The sequence below is a fragment of the Mobula hypostoma genome, chromosome 5 (genome assembly GCF_963921235.1).
Source record: "Mobula hypostoma chromosome 5, sMobHyp1.1, whole genome shotgun sequence".
Classification (NCBI taxonomy): Eukaryota; Metazoa; Chordata; class Chondrichthyes; order Myliobatiformes; family Myliobatidae; genus Mobula; species Mobula hypostoma.
This window is the reverse complement of record NC_086101.1, coordinates 74,073,251-74,090,454: the sequence shown is the minus strand read 5'-3', so window position 1 is coordinate 74,090,454 and position 17,204 is coordinate 74,073,251. Positions and strand designations below refer to the sequence as shown.

Sequence of the window (17,204 nt, the reverse complement as noted above, 5' to 3'; positions counted from 1 at the left end):
TTTACACTTTGTAGGTATCTGAAGAAACTTTAATATTACTGGTTAGCTTACTTTTGTATTCCATCTTTACCTTAATTACTTTTTTAGTTGCCTTCTGTTGGTTTTTAAAAGCTTCCCAATCCTCTAACTTCCCTGTAATTTTTGCTCTATTATATTGCTTCTCTTTGGCTTTTATACTGGCTTTGACTTCTCTTTTTAGCCTTGGTTGTGTCATCTTTCCTTTAGAATACTACTTCTTGTTTGGGATGTGTATATCTTGTGCCTTCTGAATTGAACATAGAACATAGAACAGCACAGTACAGGCCCTTCGGCCCACAATGTTGTGCCGACCCTCAAACCCTGCCTCTCATATAAGCCCCCACCTTAAATTCATCCATATACCTATCTAGTAGTCTCTTAAACTTCATCAGTGTATCTGCCTCCACCACTGACTCAGGCAGTGCATTCCACTCTCCAACCACTCTGAGTAAAGAAATTCCAGAAATTCCAGCCCTTGCTGCTCTTCTGTCATCCCTGCCGGTGTTCTTTTCCATTCAAGTTTGGCCATCTGCTTTCTCGGTGTATGAGGGGTGTTTGATGGCTCTGGGGCTTTACTTGCTTGAGTTTAGAAGAATGAAGGGTGAATCTCATTGAAACCTATCAAATATTGGAAGGCCAAGACTTGGGTTCCCAACCTTTTTTATGCCATGGAACTCTTATCACTAATCAAGGTGTTCATGGTTGGGAACTCCTGGCCTAGATGGAGTGGATGAGGAGAGGATGCTTCCTGCAGTGGGTGAGTGCAGGACCAGAGGGCACAGCCTCAGAAAAGAGGGACGTTCATTTGGAGCAGAGATGAGGAGGAATTTTGTAGCCAGGGTGTGGTGAATCTGTGGAATTCATTGCCGCTGACAGGTATGGAGGCTAAGTCATTGAGTAAATTTAAAGAGGAGTTAATAGATTTTTGATTAGTAAGGTTGTTAAAGGTTATGGGGAGAAGGCAGAAGAATGGGGTTGAGAGGGATAATAAATCAGCCATGATAGAATGGTGGAGCAGACTTGATGGGCTGAGTGGCCTAATTCTGCTCCTATGTTTTATGGTCAACACATCTGATATCCCACTGCTAAATGTGTCACAAAGTCTAACACTATTCCTGATTGGTTTATTGGTTGAGGAGCTGGGCATGGTTCACATCTGCTTTTGTAACTTTAGTCACTGACTTTCCTTAAAAGGTATGTTCAGTGTAGTTTTACATTTTTTTAAAACCTATTCTATTAATTATTTAACTGGATATTATGTATTTATAACAAAACCTGATTTCTTTTAATTTTCCTTATTTGAATCTGGTTCAATTGCTTTTAAATAGTTTTTTTTTGTTTTTTTTGTTGGCAGAGAGGAAGGAGATGTTCCTTTCTTTCTTTCTTTTTAAATCTTTTTATTGAGTAAGTATACAAAAAAGGTAAGCCATATAAACATTAATACAATGTTAAAGTATAATAAAATTCCAAAAGATAACAATACCAAAAAGAAAATACTACAAACAATGTAATTTAAGCATAAGAAACCAAGATAACATAATAGTATACTAGATTTTATATATATCAATGGAAAAAAAGAGAAAAAAAAACCCAAAAAAAAACCCACCGTGCAACTAACTAAAAGCAAAGCAAAGCAATGGGCTAACTTGAAACCAAACAGAGTTAAACTTAAAATCACGTCCTCAATCCCGACCTCCATTAAAACAGTGAAAAAAAAAACAAGAAGGGTAAATATTACATTAAATGAAAATATCGAATAAAAGGTCCCCAAATCTGTTCAAATTTAAATGAAGAATCATAAAGGTTACTTCTAATTTTCTCCAGATTCAAACATAAAATCGTCTGAGAAAACCAAAAAAAGGTAGTTTTGAAAATCACATCTAACCATTATAAGGTGTCTTTGATATCAATGACCTGTCAAGATGTTGCCAGGCAAAGTCTGTGATTTTACCACCATTCATAGTCAGACCTTTCTCTCTTGAGTTAGGTGTCCATCGCACAGATGTTGCAGCAGTTAAATGGAGCTGCAGGATCAAGGTGCTAAATGTGGTTGATTGTGTCAAATATGAACTACTAGCCTGACGTCTTAAAGATCTGTTGACATTAGGTTTTCTGCATTTGTGGATGCCAATAGTAATTTAATTTGTGTCAAGAAATGGTCATTGTAAACCAACCATATAACAATAGATAGAGGTGTACAGGATGATGAGGCATAGATCGAATGGTTAGCCAGAGACTTTCTTTTCTAGGGTGGAAATGACTTATGAGGGTCATAATTTTCTGGTAATTGAGGAAAGTTTAGGGGGATGTCAAAGGTAATTATTATTATCATTTTTTTTGCAGTGCAGTGGGAGCATGGAACGTCCTGCCAGGGGTAGTGGTTGAGGCTGATACATTAGACATTTTGAGAAACTCTTTAAGCACATAGATGATAGAAAAACAAAGGGCTATGTGGGGTTGGGGGAGAGGGTTGTATTGATCTTAGAGTAGGTTAAAAGGTCAGCACAACATCATGGGCTGAAGGGCCTTTATTGTGCTGTCACGTTCTATGTTAACAATGATCAGGATATGTTTAAAATTTAGTTTAATACCTTTGTCATTTTTTTAACTAATTGAATTTGTCAATTCAATGATCGATTGAGAGCAATTTTTTTTATTGCACAGCTTTGCAGTAAATCATATATAAGATCAGTTATATATCAAGCTAGCAGGTTGGAACATCTACCCCGCCTATATAACCTCACCAATGTATAGCAATTAATTAGGTTAATCAGCTTATTGCATTGATTTTTGAAACTGAGAATTTGAGAATACATATGTGTGTTCTCTCCATCCATCCATCTCTCTCTCTCTCACATTTTTTATATATATCTGTCTCGCTCTGTCGCTCTCATACATCATTAGAGAGCTGTGCATAATTATTACGTTGTTTTCTCCCTGATGTGGCACCCAATTTCTCCTATCAAAGCTTCTTGATTTTTTAACAATTATTGTTCATTTTCTTAACCTCATTGGGGTGTGATGCTGCTTCTGATTCTGAATAGATCTGCTGACGTTTAGCCTTTTAAGTCATAACAAGTTAGATATTCCCATTTATGGAAATTCTGAATTTGCTATTAAACAGGTGTCACTGTCTCTCTCAGTAACCTAAATTGCTAATGAAAGAGTCCAATTCTTCTGAAATTTCCTTCTATTTATATTAGGGGGTTCATAGTGAGTATATTGAGCATATCAAATAAAATAAAATAAATTTTTTTCTTAATTTATGTTCCTGTTTGTTTATAAGTGTTCCTGGCATTTTATGTAACCTTCTGATTATTTATTTTTAATCTGATGTACTTTGTGGGGTTGAGCTTTCTCAAGTGGCATCTGAATGCCACTTGGAGTGAGGCCTTCTGGGCCCTAACCTCTGTCATTCCAATACTCTCATCCTCTGACTTGGAGGTTGCATCATCATTAATGGAATTCGCTGTGTTTTTAAATTTGTTTAAATTTAGATAAAAAGTGGTATCTGTTGGCGCTGCAGACATCTAAATACAGAGTTTTAGTATTTATTGGTAGTACCAGTAATGGTATAATTACTTGCAGGCCATCCTGGACTTCCCTTGGCCACTTGTTCACATGAAGAAATGAGTTTCCATGAAACAAAGTCTGCATTGATTATTGTTTTTTTTTATTGTTACATGTACCAAAATACAATAAAAATAAAAAGCTTGTCTTGCATACTTTTCATATGGATCAAGTCATTACACAATGCATTTAGATATTGTAAAATAAAGTAAAACAATAACAATGCAGAATTAAGTTTAAAAGCTACGGAGAAAACATGGTGCAAGATCATAATGAAGTACACTGAGGTCAAGAGTCCATCTTATCATACAAGCTGTCCATTCAAGAGTCTGAAAACAAAAGGCTAAAAGCTCTTCTTGACCCCTGGCGGTACATGCTCTCAGGTTTTTGTACCTTCTCTCCAATGGAGTGAGGAGAAGAAAGAATGCCCAGGATGATGGGGTCTTTGATTATGCTGTCTGCTTTAATGAGCCAGTGAGAAGTATAGACAGAATTCATAGAGGAGTGACTGGTTTTTGTAATGTGTTGAGCTGTGTCCATGACTCTCTCAATTCTGTCAGGTATCATTTGGTAGATCAGTTATCAGACTCTCTCTTGGACAACCAGTGGCTTAAGGTTACTCTTCTTACGGTTGAAATGGCCTTATGTACTTGTTTTGCTTTGAGGTTAAGAGCTTTCACTGGTGATATTGAAAATAATACACCTGTGTAATCGGTATGTCAGTGGAAATAGCAAATAAATATCTAGTGCTTTCAATTTATTGTACAGCATAAAGTTGCAGCTAGCTGTTCAGCTGAGTCATTTGAAATAAGAATATGTTATATTTTTTAAAAACTTGCATTTATTTAAAGGAACACACACAAAATGCTGGAGGAACTCAGCAGGCTAGGCAGCATTTATGGAAAAAAGAATGGTCAATGTTTTGGGCTGAGACCCTTCATCAGGACTAGAAAATAGATGAGTCGGAGTATGAAAGTGGGGCAGGGGGAGGATGAACTACAAGGTGATGGATGAAACCAGGAGAGGAAGGAGGGGTGAAGTAGAGCTGGGAAGTTGGTGAAAGAGACACATGCCTGGAGAAGGGGGAATTTAATAGGAAAGGACAGAATGCCATGGAAGAAAGAAAGAGGGGAGGAGGCGCCAGAGGAAGGTGATAGGCAGGTAAGGAGATGAGGTGAGAGAAGGGAATGGTAAAGGAGAGGGAACATTACAGGAAGTTCGAGAAGCTGGTGTTCATGCCATCTCCCAGTGGCCACCAATTTTAATTCCATTTCCCATTCCTATTCTGAAATGCTAGTCCATGGCCGCCACTACTGTCACAATGAGGGCACACTTAGGTTGGAGAAGCAACACCTTGTATTCCATCTGGGTAGCTTCCAACCTGATGGCATGGACATTGATTTCTTGAACTTCTGGTAATGCCCCCACCCCCCCTTCACCATTCCCCATTCCTATTTCTATCTCTCTCCTTATCTGCCTATCACCTTCCTCTGGTGCCCCTCCCCCCTTCTTTCCTCCATGGGCTTCCGTCCTCTCCTATCAGATTTCCCCTTCTCCAGCCCTGTATCTCTTTCACCAATCAACTTCCCAGCTCTTTACTTCACACCCAGCCCCATCCCGGTTTCACTTATTATCTTGTGGTTCTTCCTCCCTTCCCCCCACTTTCTTATTCTGACTTCTCATCTTTTTTCCAGTCCTGATGAAGGGGTTCGGCCCAAAATGTCGACAGTACTATTTTCCATAGATGCTGCCTGGCCTGCTGAGTTCCTCCAACATTTTGTGTGTGCTGCTTGGATTTCCAGCATCTGCAGATTTTCTCTTGTTTGTGATTTATTTGAAGAATTAACTTCACATAAGAAAGGTCCAGTCATACAGACAAAATATTCTAGTTCCACATGGATATAGTTGTGTATATATAATTAAGAATAATTGATATGCAATTTTATTTGAATACTAAAAAAATGACAAACTACTTGACATATTAGAAATCTGGTAGAAGTGGAATGTTTTGGAGATGCACAACAGTTTAGTGTGTGTTGAGAGAAAGGAAGACTTGTATTGATAATATCTTATTTGACTTCATTGTAGACCAGAAACAGCTATATGTACAATAACTATTCCAAAATACGTTTTTCTCCTCCTTTGAAACTTTCACTTGTACTCCAAGGAAAGAATTGCTGGCTAATTAATTAGTATTTTACGGAGAAAGTTGATTGTTACAAATACTGCTGTTGTTGGCCCAAATTAGAATCATTTGAATGGCAGAACTTTGTAAAGATGTTACACTAATTTCACATTTTTATCTTTGTTAGATCGATATGGGCTTGGACAGGCTGGTCGTTTACCTGCCACTGTAAATGCCATGAGGGTCCTGAACACAAGCACAGAAGTGGAAGCTGCAGTTGCAGATGCCTTGGTAATAATTCTTTGAATAGTACCTTAAAATTAATATACAGTTATATTGAAAAATAGTTTATGAAAATGCTCCACCTTGGTGCCTTGCTTTGCTTATCCACTATTCCATATTTTTGCATGAAATTATTGTGACATGCATCTTGATATGTGTTACTAAGTACTGTACTTGTCTGTGCTTAATCACTTTTGAATACTGTATATGTTTATGGTGCACTTCGTCATGTTTTAGTAAATAATTGTTTTCTATTTGAGCATAACATCCTGTATAAAATCCAGGGTTGCCATGATTGGAGTTTTGCCACAATATATGAAATGGGAGGAGGAGAAGAGGCCACAAACCCCCAAGTCTGCTCCCTCTTTGGCAATCAGTCCTTTTGTCTCAATAATTTACTGCCCAAAACACTTGATTCATTTTTCTTCATGGTCCAAAAATCTATTTGGTCTTGAATATACTGATTGAAATCAGCTGCTTGGTGAAATTCCAACAGGAGACTATCCTCACAGTATCGACCCAATAAATCACTTTAGATTTATTTTGTGCTTCAGTGAAAATTCAGTCTCATTATAGGCAATCCTAAACTATACAAGCACCCCCCTTCCCCCCAGTCCTCCAAATGTTTCAATCCAGTAAGCCTTCATGGTGTTGCTAGAAAGGAAAAATATTTTGTACTACAATATATTGTCTGTTAATCAATCTTGTCCGTGATGACATGTTATTCTTAGGCTGCGCACGCTGATGTTGCACAGTAACCATTTAAGTGTTGCCTTATCATCAGAAAAACTTGCACTGATTTGTTTAAAAACACTTTCACCAAACTGCATTGACAATCTAATTGTTAGTTTTTTTTCTGATTTTTTTTTTCAGTTATCACTTCAATATTAGATTCCAGTATTCTTCTAACGTAAGACACAGGAATAGGAGTAGACTATTTGGCACTTGACCCTATATTGTTGTTCCTGATAATCATGGCTGACCTCCTTCAATGCTATTTGCTTGCATTCCCCATTTATCATAATGTCCACAAATTTATTGGTCACTCTTTCGAGTCAATTCACTAACTAACCTTTCACAACCATCTGAATGGAGAAACCAAAGATTCATTATAGAAAAATTTCTCCATGCCTTCATCCCAATTGGCCAATCTTTTCTTCTGAGACAGTGACAGCTGGTTCTAAACTCTTCAGTCCGTCGAGCACAGGAGGAATTTTGTCTCTTTCAATAATATTCCCATACATCTCAACAGTATTGAATGCAATCCTAGTTTACTTCATATGTCTTGTTTGCTATACAAGAAAATATAACTAGTCCGGTGAATCTTTGCTGTACTCCCTATAATGGCAAATATGCCTCTGCGTAAGAAAACCAAAACTATACACCATGTTTACTTTCTGGTATATACAGTAGCTGCAGTAAGATGTTTATAGCAGTATTCAAATCTGTTCATAATAAAGGCCAACATTCTGTTTGCCTTCTTGTGTGCCTGTATAACAAATGAATTAGCTGGCCCATAGTTCCCTACTCTTTATCTTGTTCCTTTTGTGAACATGGATATTTTATCATTATTGCTTTCCAATCCACTTTGATGTTTCTAGAATTGAATGAATTTTGGCATGCAGCAAGCAATATAGCCACTTCTTTTAAAACTAATTAGACTCATGGGATTCACTAGTGTTTAGTCCCATCAATTTGTTCAACTTTGTTTTTGACAACGATACTCTTTTTTTTAAGTTCTTTGCACTCAGTTATCTTTCACTTACCTCTGTTTAGTATGTTTTAGTTTGTTCTAATGTTAATCTCTGCAATCTCCCTCTTTCCCCATGTTAATTTCTCATTCAAATTTCTTTAATATCGACTTTGTTTTTCTTTTGATGTATTTGATCTGATTTTGTTTTCTACTACACTTTTTTTTATGGTCCTTTGCTAGTTAATAAAGTTATTCTAATCCTGAAGTCTTAGCCAATGGCTGTATTTGCAGAACTCATCACTATATCTTCGTCTGACCATATGTCCTTTTATTTTTCCTTGGGTTTTTTTCCCCTCCAACAAAAGTGTATCTTTTTGTAAGCTGTACAATCTTGTAATCTCTTTAAAACAAAATCTTTCCCACAAAAGATATCCAATGAATGTCAATAAAGCCACATTCTTGCTCTTTGCAGCCAACAATTGCCTTTCTGGCATGAGAAAGACTGTGTTGTCCGCTCTCTCTTTTCATCTCTTCGACCATTTTTTGTTTCACATTTTCAATTCTATCCCCTTTCTCACTTTCTCTTCTTACTAATTTGCAAAAGGGTGGTCAGTTCTTTATAGTCTAACTTTAAGACATTGAGAGAAACACTAGATATATAATAAACTGGTAAGTCATTCCCCTTTCCCATCGAAACAATGATTCTGTAAGGAACTGAATGTGGCTACACTTAGGCGGCTGAAGTCGAATAATTTTAAATGATTTTAAATTGAAAGTCAGAATATTGTACATTTATTTTGAATATTGTTCAGTGCTCAGTGAAGCAACTTTAAAAAAATCTGCTTTTGACCTTTATAAATGGACAATGAACAGTGGCGATCCCTTCCATTGGCAAACTGGGTTTTGGTATTTCCCTCTTATTTGTTGATACTTTGGAAATGAATTTTGAAAATAAGTATCTTAATCATCTCTTTTAAATGTTTTGTCTTTTTTGTGTTTAATTTGCTTTAATTCTTCTGCTGCAAAATTATTCGATAGTTCTTCTTTTGACATGATTCTTTCTACTTCCTTCCCTGAAAATTGTTTTGCTGCAATCAGCTGTTAGGAGACTCCAGGACAAAGGTAGTAGTGATTTTTTTTTTGAATCTGTTTCGTTCATCTTTTCTTGTTTTTGATTCGTGTTTCAGGCTGTTAAAATACATACAGTAACAGATCAGAGGTGAACTGTGTTCACATTTGCAAACGTCTGCTTTAGCTTTACAAATTTGCTTGCTGTTGTACAGAAGAACAGAAGCCTCAGTACACAGGTTTTGAGGAACTTTGGGTAGATATGCAGTATATGTAGCAACAGTTGGTCCAGTACAAAGATGAGTGGATGCTTATCACAGTCATACAACATGGAGAGCAGAAGGTCCAGTGGGTGAATGACCTTTGTTTACACCCATCTTTAGAATATTTTAATTGAATCCAGTTTTTGGCTCATAGGACCTAATTGGAAGTGAGAGTAGTTAGTCCAAATTCAGTTCTGGTGAAATTTTAAAACAAGCAAAAAAATGCTTCAGTTATACAGAACGTTTGTTAAAATAGATGAGTATGTTGTCCATGCAGACTGCTTTTCTAAAGTAATTGGAAGGGGACCTACATCTGAATCATTATCTCTTCCCTTAGATAATCTACCTGCTGTGCATTTGCCGTTTCTGTGTTTATAAAAAAAAAAATAAATAAAAATACAGTATTTTTGTTTGCTTTTGAGAGTTCATTGGGTCAGCGCCCACAGCTAAAACTTGGCTGCAGATTGGTTATCTGTTCGTATTTCCTGAATAAACATTTCCAACCTTCATAAGAAAAAACAAAGAAATATTAACACAAGAAAAGAAGTCCCATGCTTACTTTCATCTCTGAGGATCTGTTGTTTTGTGTATTACAACATGCTTCAGAATCAGATTTATTCTCATTGTCGTATGGCATGAAATTTGTTTTGATTATTTTTGATAAAGAATGTGTGCCATTAGTTATTGAATTAATTCTGTGGACAATGAAAGGAACAATGGTTAAGCTTGTGAAGATGCATGTTTTCTGTTTGGTGGGGAAAGTATCAAAATAGAATAGTGAAAAAAATTAAATATTAATCTGATTTAGCTTGGTTGCCATGAATTTGATACTTCTTCAGTTCATATCCAGGTATCAAGCAAGCAGTAATTCAATGAGATTGTTCCTGTTAGACTGAATGAAGCTTGGTATCCATATTCATGGAAGTATGATCTTGCTCGTATTTGATGTAATATTGATTCAGCAGATTTATGGTTGGGATGAGGGTGCTCCTGTGAGCAGAAGTTCACGGTAGGTTGAAATTTTTTCAACACGGCTGAAGATTTCGGAGTTATTAGGGGATGCATCCATTCATTGAGGATTATGAATAGAAACTTCTGTAAAAGATAAAACTTTGGAATTCTTGACAGTATAGACTGGATGCTCAGCCATTCATTGTTTTTCAAGATTTAGGAAGGCAGAAACTTGAAAATTGAGCAATATAGGCAAGAATGAATATAACTTTAATTTTTTATTGGCATGGTAAATGTGAATTTCTTACCATTGTGGCCATATTGCAAACAAAGCTACAGCCGCAGGTATGGAGGAGAAAAACAAGCTGAGCTAATATCACAGATGGATAACTAATGCTGCCTCACCTTCTTTAGTATATTTCCCCTTTTTTCCTTTGGGAAGTGTCCGGCCTGAACTCCTTGTCATGTCTTCCTGCACTGGATTTCACAATTCTCACATTTTAACACTTCCATTCATTAACTGGCCAGATAATCTTGTTCATATCTTCTCCCTATGGTCATCTTTCTTTTACCCTATTGGAGACATCCATCACTGTAGCTTAACAGGCTTCTGTGGTTTCCTTCCCAGTTCTGCTGCACAGTCTTCAACCCCTAACTGTTAGCTCTTGTTTTCTTCCCACACATATGACCTCAGCTGCTGAGTTGAGCATTTTCTGCTTCTGATTTTAGATTCCAACAAATTATTTTGCACTGGACTGTACTAATTGTTATTGATACGATTTTTTTCCCATAGTATTTGAAGCCTGTCTCTAGATCCGTTGATTGATAAGAATATTTGAGCAAAGAATATACATTTGGGATTTTATCAGAATATGTTTCATGATATGTTTACAATAAATAATATATGAATATGTTTTATCAGAATATATTGGGTTTTATCAGTGGGAATGTGCTAGTTATAAAGTACTACAACACAGAAACCAACCTTTGGCCCATCTAGTCCATGCAGAGCTGTCATTCTGCCAAGTCTCATCTACTAAAACCTGGACCACACCCTTCCCATCGTTCACTTATCCAAACTATTCTTAAATATTTCTTTTGAACCCGCATCTACCACTTCCAGTGGCAGCTTATTCTACACATAGATACTCTCTGAGTGAAGTTCTCCATAATTATTTCCCTTGTCATCCTTAACCAATGACCTCTAGTTCTAGTCTTATTCAACCTCAGTGGGGGGGGAGCCTTGTCTATATCCCCTAACCTTATCTATACCCTCATCAATTTTTGTACCTCTATGGAATCTCCCTTCATTCTACACTCCAGGGAACAGAGACCTAATTTTTAATGAGCTTTAATAAAAATTTCACATAACACTCTGAGAGGCTTGTTGTAGTTTTTGAATTCACCCTTCAGGAAAATGCTGTTTAGGTACAGTGCATACTCATTGTGTAGTTATTAATGTGATTCATTGTAAATAGGCTTAAGACCTTTGAGTTTCTCTTTCCATGAGTAATGCTAGTTATGAGTAGAGTAAATTTTTTTTTCTGCAGTTGAAGGACAGGTTAAGATGGAATACAGTAGAGAAGTCTAACATGAATTTGTGTAGATACCTGATTATGCACAAGATAGAGACACAAATCTACCTGATCTCTCTCCTTGAGTGCTCTGAAAACCAACTCTGGCAGCACATCTTACTTGCATTCTAGACCCCTCACTTGAGCTCCAGACTAATCTTGGGACTTTGAAACGATCAGATCTGAGTGCTCTGAAAACCAACTCTGGCAGCACATCTTACTTGCATTCTAGACCCCTCACTTGAGCTCCAGACTAATCTTGGGACTTTGAAACGATCAGATACTGGATTTTCTGAGAATCTCTGTTCACAGATTTGCAACGGTTTGACACTCACTTACAAAATAAGTAGATTGAAGCAGAAATTGTTGGCATTCAAAATTAAATTAGTGGAGTGGTTGAAAGGCTACGATAAGGTAGATAAATATGACTTATAACTAATTGCTCATGTTGAGGTCAATACTTGGATAAATTGAGTGGAAAAGAAAATCTGCTTTTGAAGTGTATCCTCTATATTCCTTAGGTACTTGTTTGCATGATTTATATTGCATTTTATATTAAGGTTATTACAAATTCACAAATTTGAGAGGCATGGACAGGAAAAACAGTGATTGTGACAAAGAACCTATAAAAATATCCCATATATTTTTGCAACTTTCAGAAACCTTACTCTCTACTCATCTGAACTAGTTTAAGATAAAATGTCAGGAACAGTTTTGAATAATATACTTATATCAACATCAAAATATTATTATATATATACTATATTTTGATTTTTTCCCTTTTAAGTAAATAGTACAATTGAGAATACATCATCATTCCATTTTATAAGTTTTTCTTTCTTTTATAATGAATAACAAAGTTTAAAATTTAGGCTGATAGGAAAAAGCAAAATTTAGCTGCAAGTTGTTGGACTGATACAAATATACTCTCATTGCATAGGAAATGGGAAAAGCACAACTATTGGATGTTGTCATTGTTAGATAGAAAAACCCAAAGAAAACAACTAGCTTGAACTATTGGCATGAAGTTCTGCTGAGCTTAGTTTGGAAAGATGAGCAACGTGTGCAAAAGCTACAACACTTGTGTATGAAATATACAAAACATGTTTTGTTTCCACACTTAGAAAAAACCTGTAAGGAGGCGATACGAACCATATGGCATCTATTCTGATGATGACGCCAACAGTGATGCTTCTAGTGCTTGTTCAGAACGATCTTACGGCTCCAGAAATGGAGGTATTCCACACTACTTGCGTCAGACAGAAGATGTGGCAGAGGTCTTAAACCACTGTGCCAGTTCAAATTGGTCTGAAAGGAAAGAAGGGCTTGTAGGCCTTCAAAATCTATTAAAAAGTCAGAGAACATTGAGGTAAGACTGCAAAATATGCTATTCACCATCACTGAACTGTTACACCATACACTGATCGCACCACAGAGTATGGATTCGCTCTCAAGGACTCTTCAACTCATTCTCAATATTTGTTCATTATTTATTACTTCCCATCATGTTTTCCTTTGTATTTGCACAGTTTGTTGTCTTTTGCACATTGGTTGACTGGATGCATTCTTTCATGGATTCTATTGTGTTTCTTGGATTTACTGTGTAAGCCCACAAGAAAATGAATCTCAGGGTTGTATGTGGTGACATATATGTACTTTGGCAATAAATTTACTTTGAACTTTAAACTTTGTACTAAATTGCAGGCTCTTTTCAGTCCTGTTTATCAAATTCAATAAATTCTGTATTTGGATTTATCTTAGTAATAAGTTTAAAATTTTAAGACTGGTCTTCAGTTTTTATTAAACTGAAGTGGAAAACTCAAATTTTGCAACAATATTAACTATTTAAAAATGGTTTGACATTTCTGTTTGAGTGCTGCATATTCTGTGCAAGATCTAGGAGCTAATGTTTACATCTATCATCTTGTCCTGTGGAATAGAATATGTTAAAATTGGACTAGTTAATGTGCACACAAATCTTTAGTCAAAATTGAAAACATTTCCTAAATGTTTCTGGGTATGGTAAACTGGTAGGGTTGTAGTAATTTGTCTAATGTAAAGTGAAAGATGAGTTTCTTGTCATATGCACAAGCATGTATGTGCTCAGATGCAATGAAGAACTTGCTTGCAACAGCAACATCATGGGCACATTGTACCAGGTATACAAAAAAAAACTTAAACATAAATTATACATAGTTTTTCCAAGAAAGAACACTGAATATTGTAGTACAAACTGACTAAGGTGGTCAATAGCATAGGAAGCAATTTTTATTGTTAAAGTATACACAATATTTGCCTTAAGATGAAAATACAATGTGCTTTAGTCTTCGTACACAAAATGCTGTGATGATTCTCTGACAGTTCTAAAGAAAATTACTCTTTTTCTCCCCAATGTTAAATCCCTCTGCAATTATTGCAAGTTGGAAGACTAAAAATGCTAGGATATAGGCAATGAATGATAGGACTCAGAAATACAGAGGAACATAAATCTTGGAATACATGTTCAAGATTTTATGAAGCTACAGCACTGGTAGGTAAGATGGGTAGGATTGCATACTGAATTCTTGCCTTCATAAGCCAAGGCAGAGAAAATAAGTGCAAGGCGTATATGGCATATCTTCTATTCCTAGTACAAAGGAAGGATGTGATAGCATTGGAGAATGTTCAGAAGATAAATAACAATATGATGTCTGGGATGAAATATTTTGGCTATCAAAAGAGACTGGATGAGCTGGGCTTGTTTTCCTGGGAGCAGAGAAAACTGATGGGGTGGAGGGAGAACCTGTTAGAGGAAACATTAATTTAACATTGAGGAGCAGAGTTGTGTATACCTAGAGGTCACAAGTACTTAGAGGTTCCCCATCTAGGGAACAAAGGTGATTAAGGGAAGAATTATTTCCTCTCTTCTGATTGTAACCAAGAGCACACTGCATAAGGGGATAGTGGAGACAGGAGCTCTGACAGCATTTCAGAATTAGTTGTGTAAGAACCTGAAATGCCTTATCATTAAGACTAAGGACTGGTTGGTAGGAAGTTGGGATTGCTATTGAACTTGAAGGCCAGTACAGACATAGTGGGCAAAGGGCCTGTTTCCATGCTAATGATTCTGACTTTGATATCTTTGAACATTGTTTTGAAATTAAAAAGTCTTAATGACAAGCCTTCTTTAACAAAATGAATGCTGAAAGAAGCACCAATCTACGTATTAATTTACTTTGCAGCCGTGTTGAATTGAAGCGTTTGTGTGAAATCTTCACTCGTATGTTTGCAGATCCTCATAGCAAGGTAACCACTTTAAAAATGGCTTTTCCAATTAACCTTCTGCACGTCTGTGTAAACAGCTTTATGCTTTGTGTGAATGCATGTCACTATTAGAGCTAATTTTCTTTACCTGGCTTACGTGCATAAATTTAAAACCATGAAGGATTGATTTCAGAAATGTTGTTAGTTCCTTAAACAATATGGGCTTTCATATTTGTAGATTAATTAGATTTGATTATTAGATGGGTAATTATTTTTAGGAAAATAATCAGTTTGAATAGTTTTGTAGTTGTAATGTTGAAAGTCTTGTACAGTAATCCCAGTACAAGCAAGGACAGAATTTTAAAAGCAGATTTTATATTTATCCTAAATTTCCTCTACATTTTATTTATACCCAAGTCCAAAAGTACAGTACTTGGTGTTTATTGAACATATTAGTGCAGGTTACACAAGTTTAATGGAATATCCAAGTGCTTTTTTTGGGGAATATTTCAGAAAATTTAACTGCAATAAATAAAGCCCAGATTTTAATATGTTAGTTTGTATTTTGGCCTGATGTTTAAAAAATTGTTTGCATTTTACCTAATAAAAAAATAGCTTTATTTTATTATGAAGTAATTGTATGTCAGTAACCATAGCAGAGCACAGTGGCTTTGAAGTCTGCATTAATCAATGGTTTGTTTTCTTGCATGTCCTGTCCTTTGTTGGAACTCACAACAGAGAGTAAGTGTTGTTTTTACTGTTCACTACAAGCTAACAAATATATTGAAACCTTTGAAAGTAAACTGAGATTCACAAGGATAGTTACTTCCAAATCTTATGAAAGACTTTCTCTGATTATTTCCTGCATTAAACCAATTGGACTTTTTCCAGGAAGGCTACCATCTACTTTTAAATGTTTGTTTGTTGTAAATCTATTAATGTTTAGTAAGTGTTTGCAGTTTTTTAAGCTTAAATTTCAATCTAGTTATATTGTTGATATATCATTCATGATGCAATGTAAACCCTGATTTAACTTTTGAACTTATGCTGGTATTTCCATGAAGGAAGTGAAATTTTACAAGGGGGAGAAAGTTTAATTTGTGTTCTTATTATATGTTCGGTACAATGAGAAGATTAATGTGTCATTCTCTTTTAAAACTATAAACAATTAAACAATGATTAAAATGAGAAGATCCATACCTCTTGTATCTTCAGGTATGAACTGTGGCCATGTACTGCCTCTTCTCCTTGGTTCATTAATTGTTTTTTTAACTGTGGTTCAGAATGGAAAATACAATGATCAGAGAGGGCATAAATTAACAGATTGGAGTTTATATAAAGGGAAACCACAGGCATATAGATTTTGAGCAGTTATTAAAGGACAGAAGAGGCTGATTAACAACCAAGAAGGTGATCTCTGCATTGAGGCAGAGGGCATGGTTTGAATATTTAATGAGCATTTTGTGTTGGTTCTTCCCAGGAAATGGATGTTCCTAAAATCTCAGTACCAGGGATGAAAATCAATAAATGCTAGAAAGACTAGTTATGTGTAAAGTGAACGAGTCACTTGATCCAGATGGGAGGAATTACAGGTTGCTCAGGAAAATAAAAGACATTAAAGTAGACGCACGATCTTTGGGTCAATCTTCATTAAAAGTGAAGTTCCACATAATTGGAAGATAGCAAGTGTAACAGTCATGTTCAAAAAGAGGTTATAAAGAAATGCCAGGTAACCATACTCTGTTCTAATCTTTTGGGAAGTTTTTTAGAAATAATGATTTAGAGCAGAAAAATAAATTAGAAGAGATTTGGCATACTTCTGTAAATGGCAAATGAAAACCAAAAAAATAGACTGTGTGACAGGAAGTCTGAAATAAGCCAAAAATGGTAAAAACAGTAAGGATGTAAGGCTGCTTCTATGGAAGGAAAAATGGAGATAACTTTTCAGGTTGGAGACTTTTTTGGGAATTGAAACATTAGCTCTGTTTCTTCTTCCACAGAAGCAGTTTGAAGTGTTTGAGGCATTTTGTATTTTATCTGTAATATGTAATCCCTATTTGACTGACCCAAATGTTTTGAACAGCTAACAGGGAAGATCGAAAGGGATACAATATTTGACATCTCTATTCTCAAAGGCATTTGTCAAAGGTCCTTTACAAAGAAGCTGATTATCTAATTTGAGGCCCATGAAATACAATGGTAAATGGCAGCAGGGATATAAAATTGGCTTCAGACAGGAAAGTAGATTGCGAAGAAGACTGAAAGAAGATTAAACAAAAGTGCTGCCAATCTCTGGATAAATAGCTGTTTCTAAAACCAAATGTTTCAAAAATCAAAGCTACAAAGCAGACAAAAGATATGGAAGTGATGGATTTAGATCTCCTTGTGTGTATGCCTGGTGAAAAGATGGTGCTTTT

At 35.9% G+C, this 17,204-nt stretch overlaps 1 protein-coding gene across 1 annotated transcript in view; it reads left to right on the top strand.

The window, feature by feature from the left end:
* The window catches only part of clasp1a (cytoplasmic linker associated protein 1a), a 300,065-nt gene that overhangs the window by 204,741 nt on the left and 78,120 nt on the right, over positions 1-17,204 (top strand). Inside the window, exons 25-28 of the mRNA XM_063048559.1 lie at positions 5,901-6,004; positions 12,669-12,913; positions 14,766-14,829; positions 15,526-15,528. Of these exons, the coding sequence (XP_062904629.1) occupies positions 5,901-6,004; positions 12,669-12,913; positions 14,766-14,829; positions 15,526-15,528 (416 nt within the window). The remainder of the gene's footprint in view (positions 1-5,900; positions 6,005-12,668; positions 12,914-14,765; positions 14,830-15,525; positions 15,529-17,204) is intronic.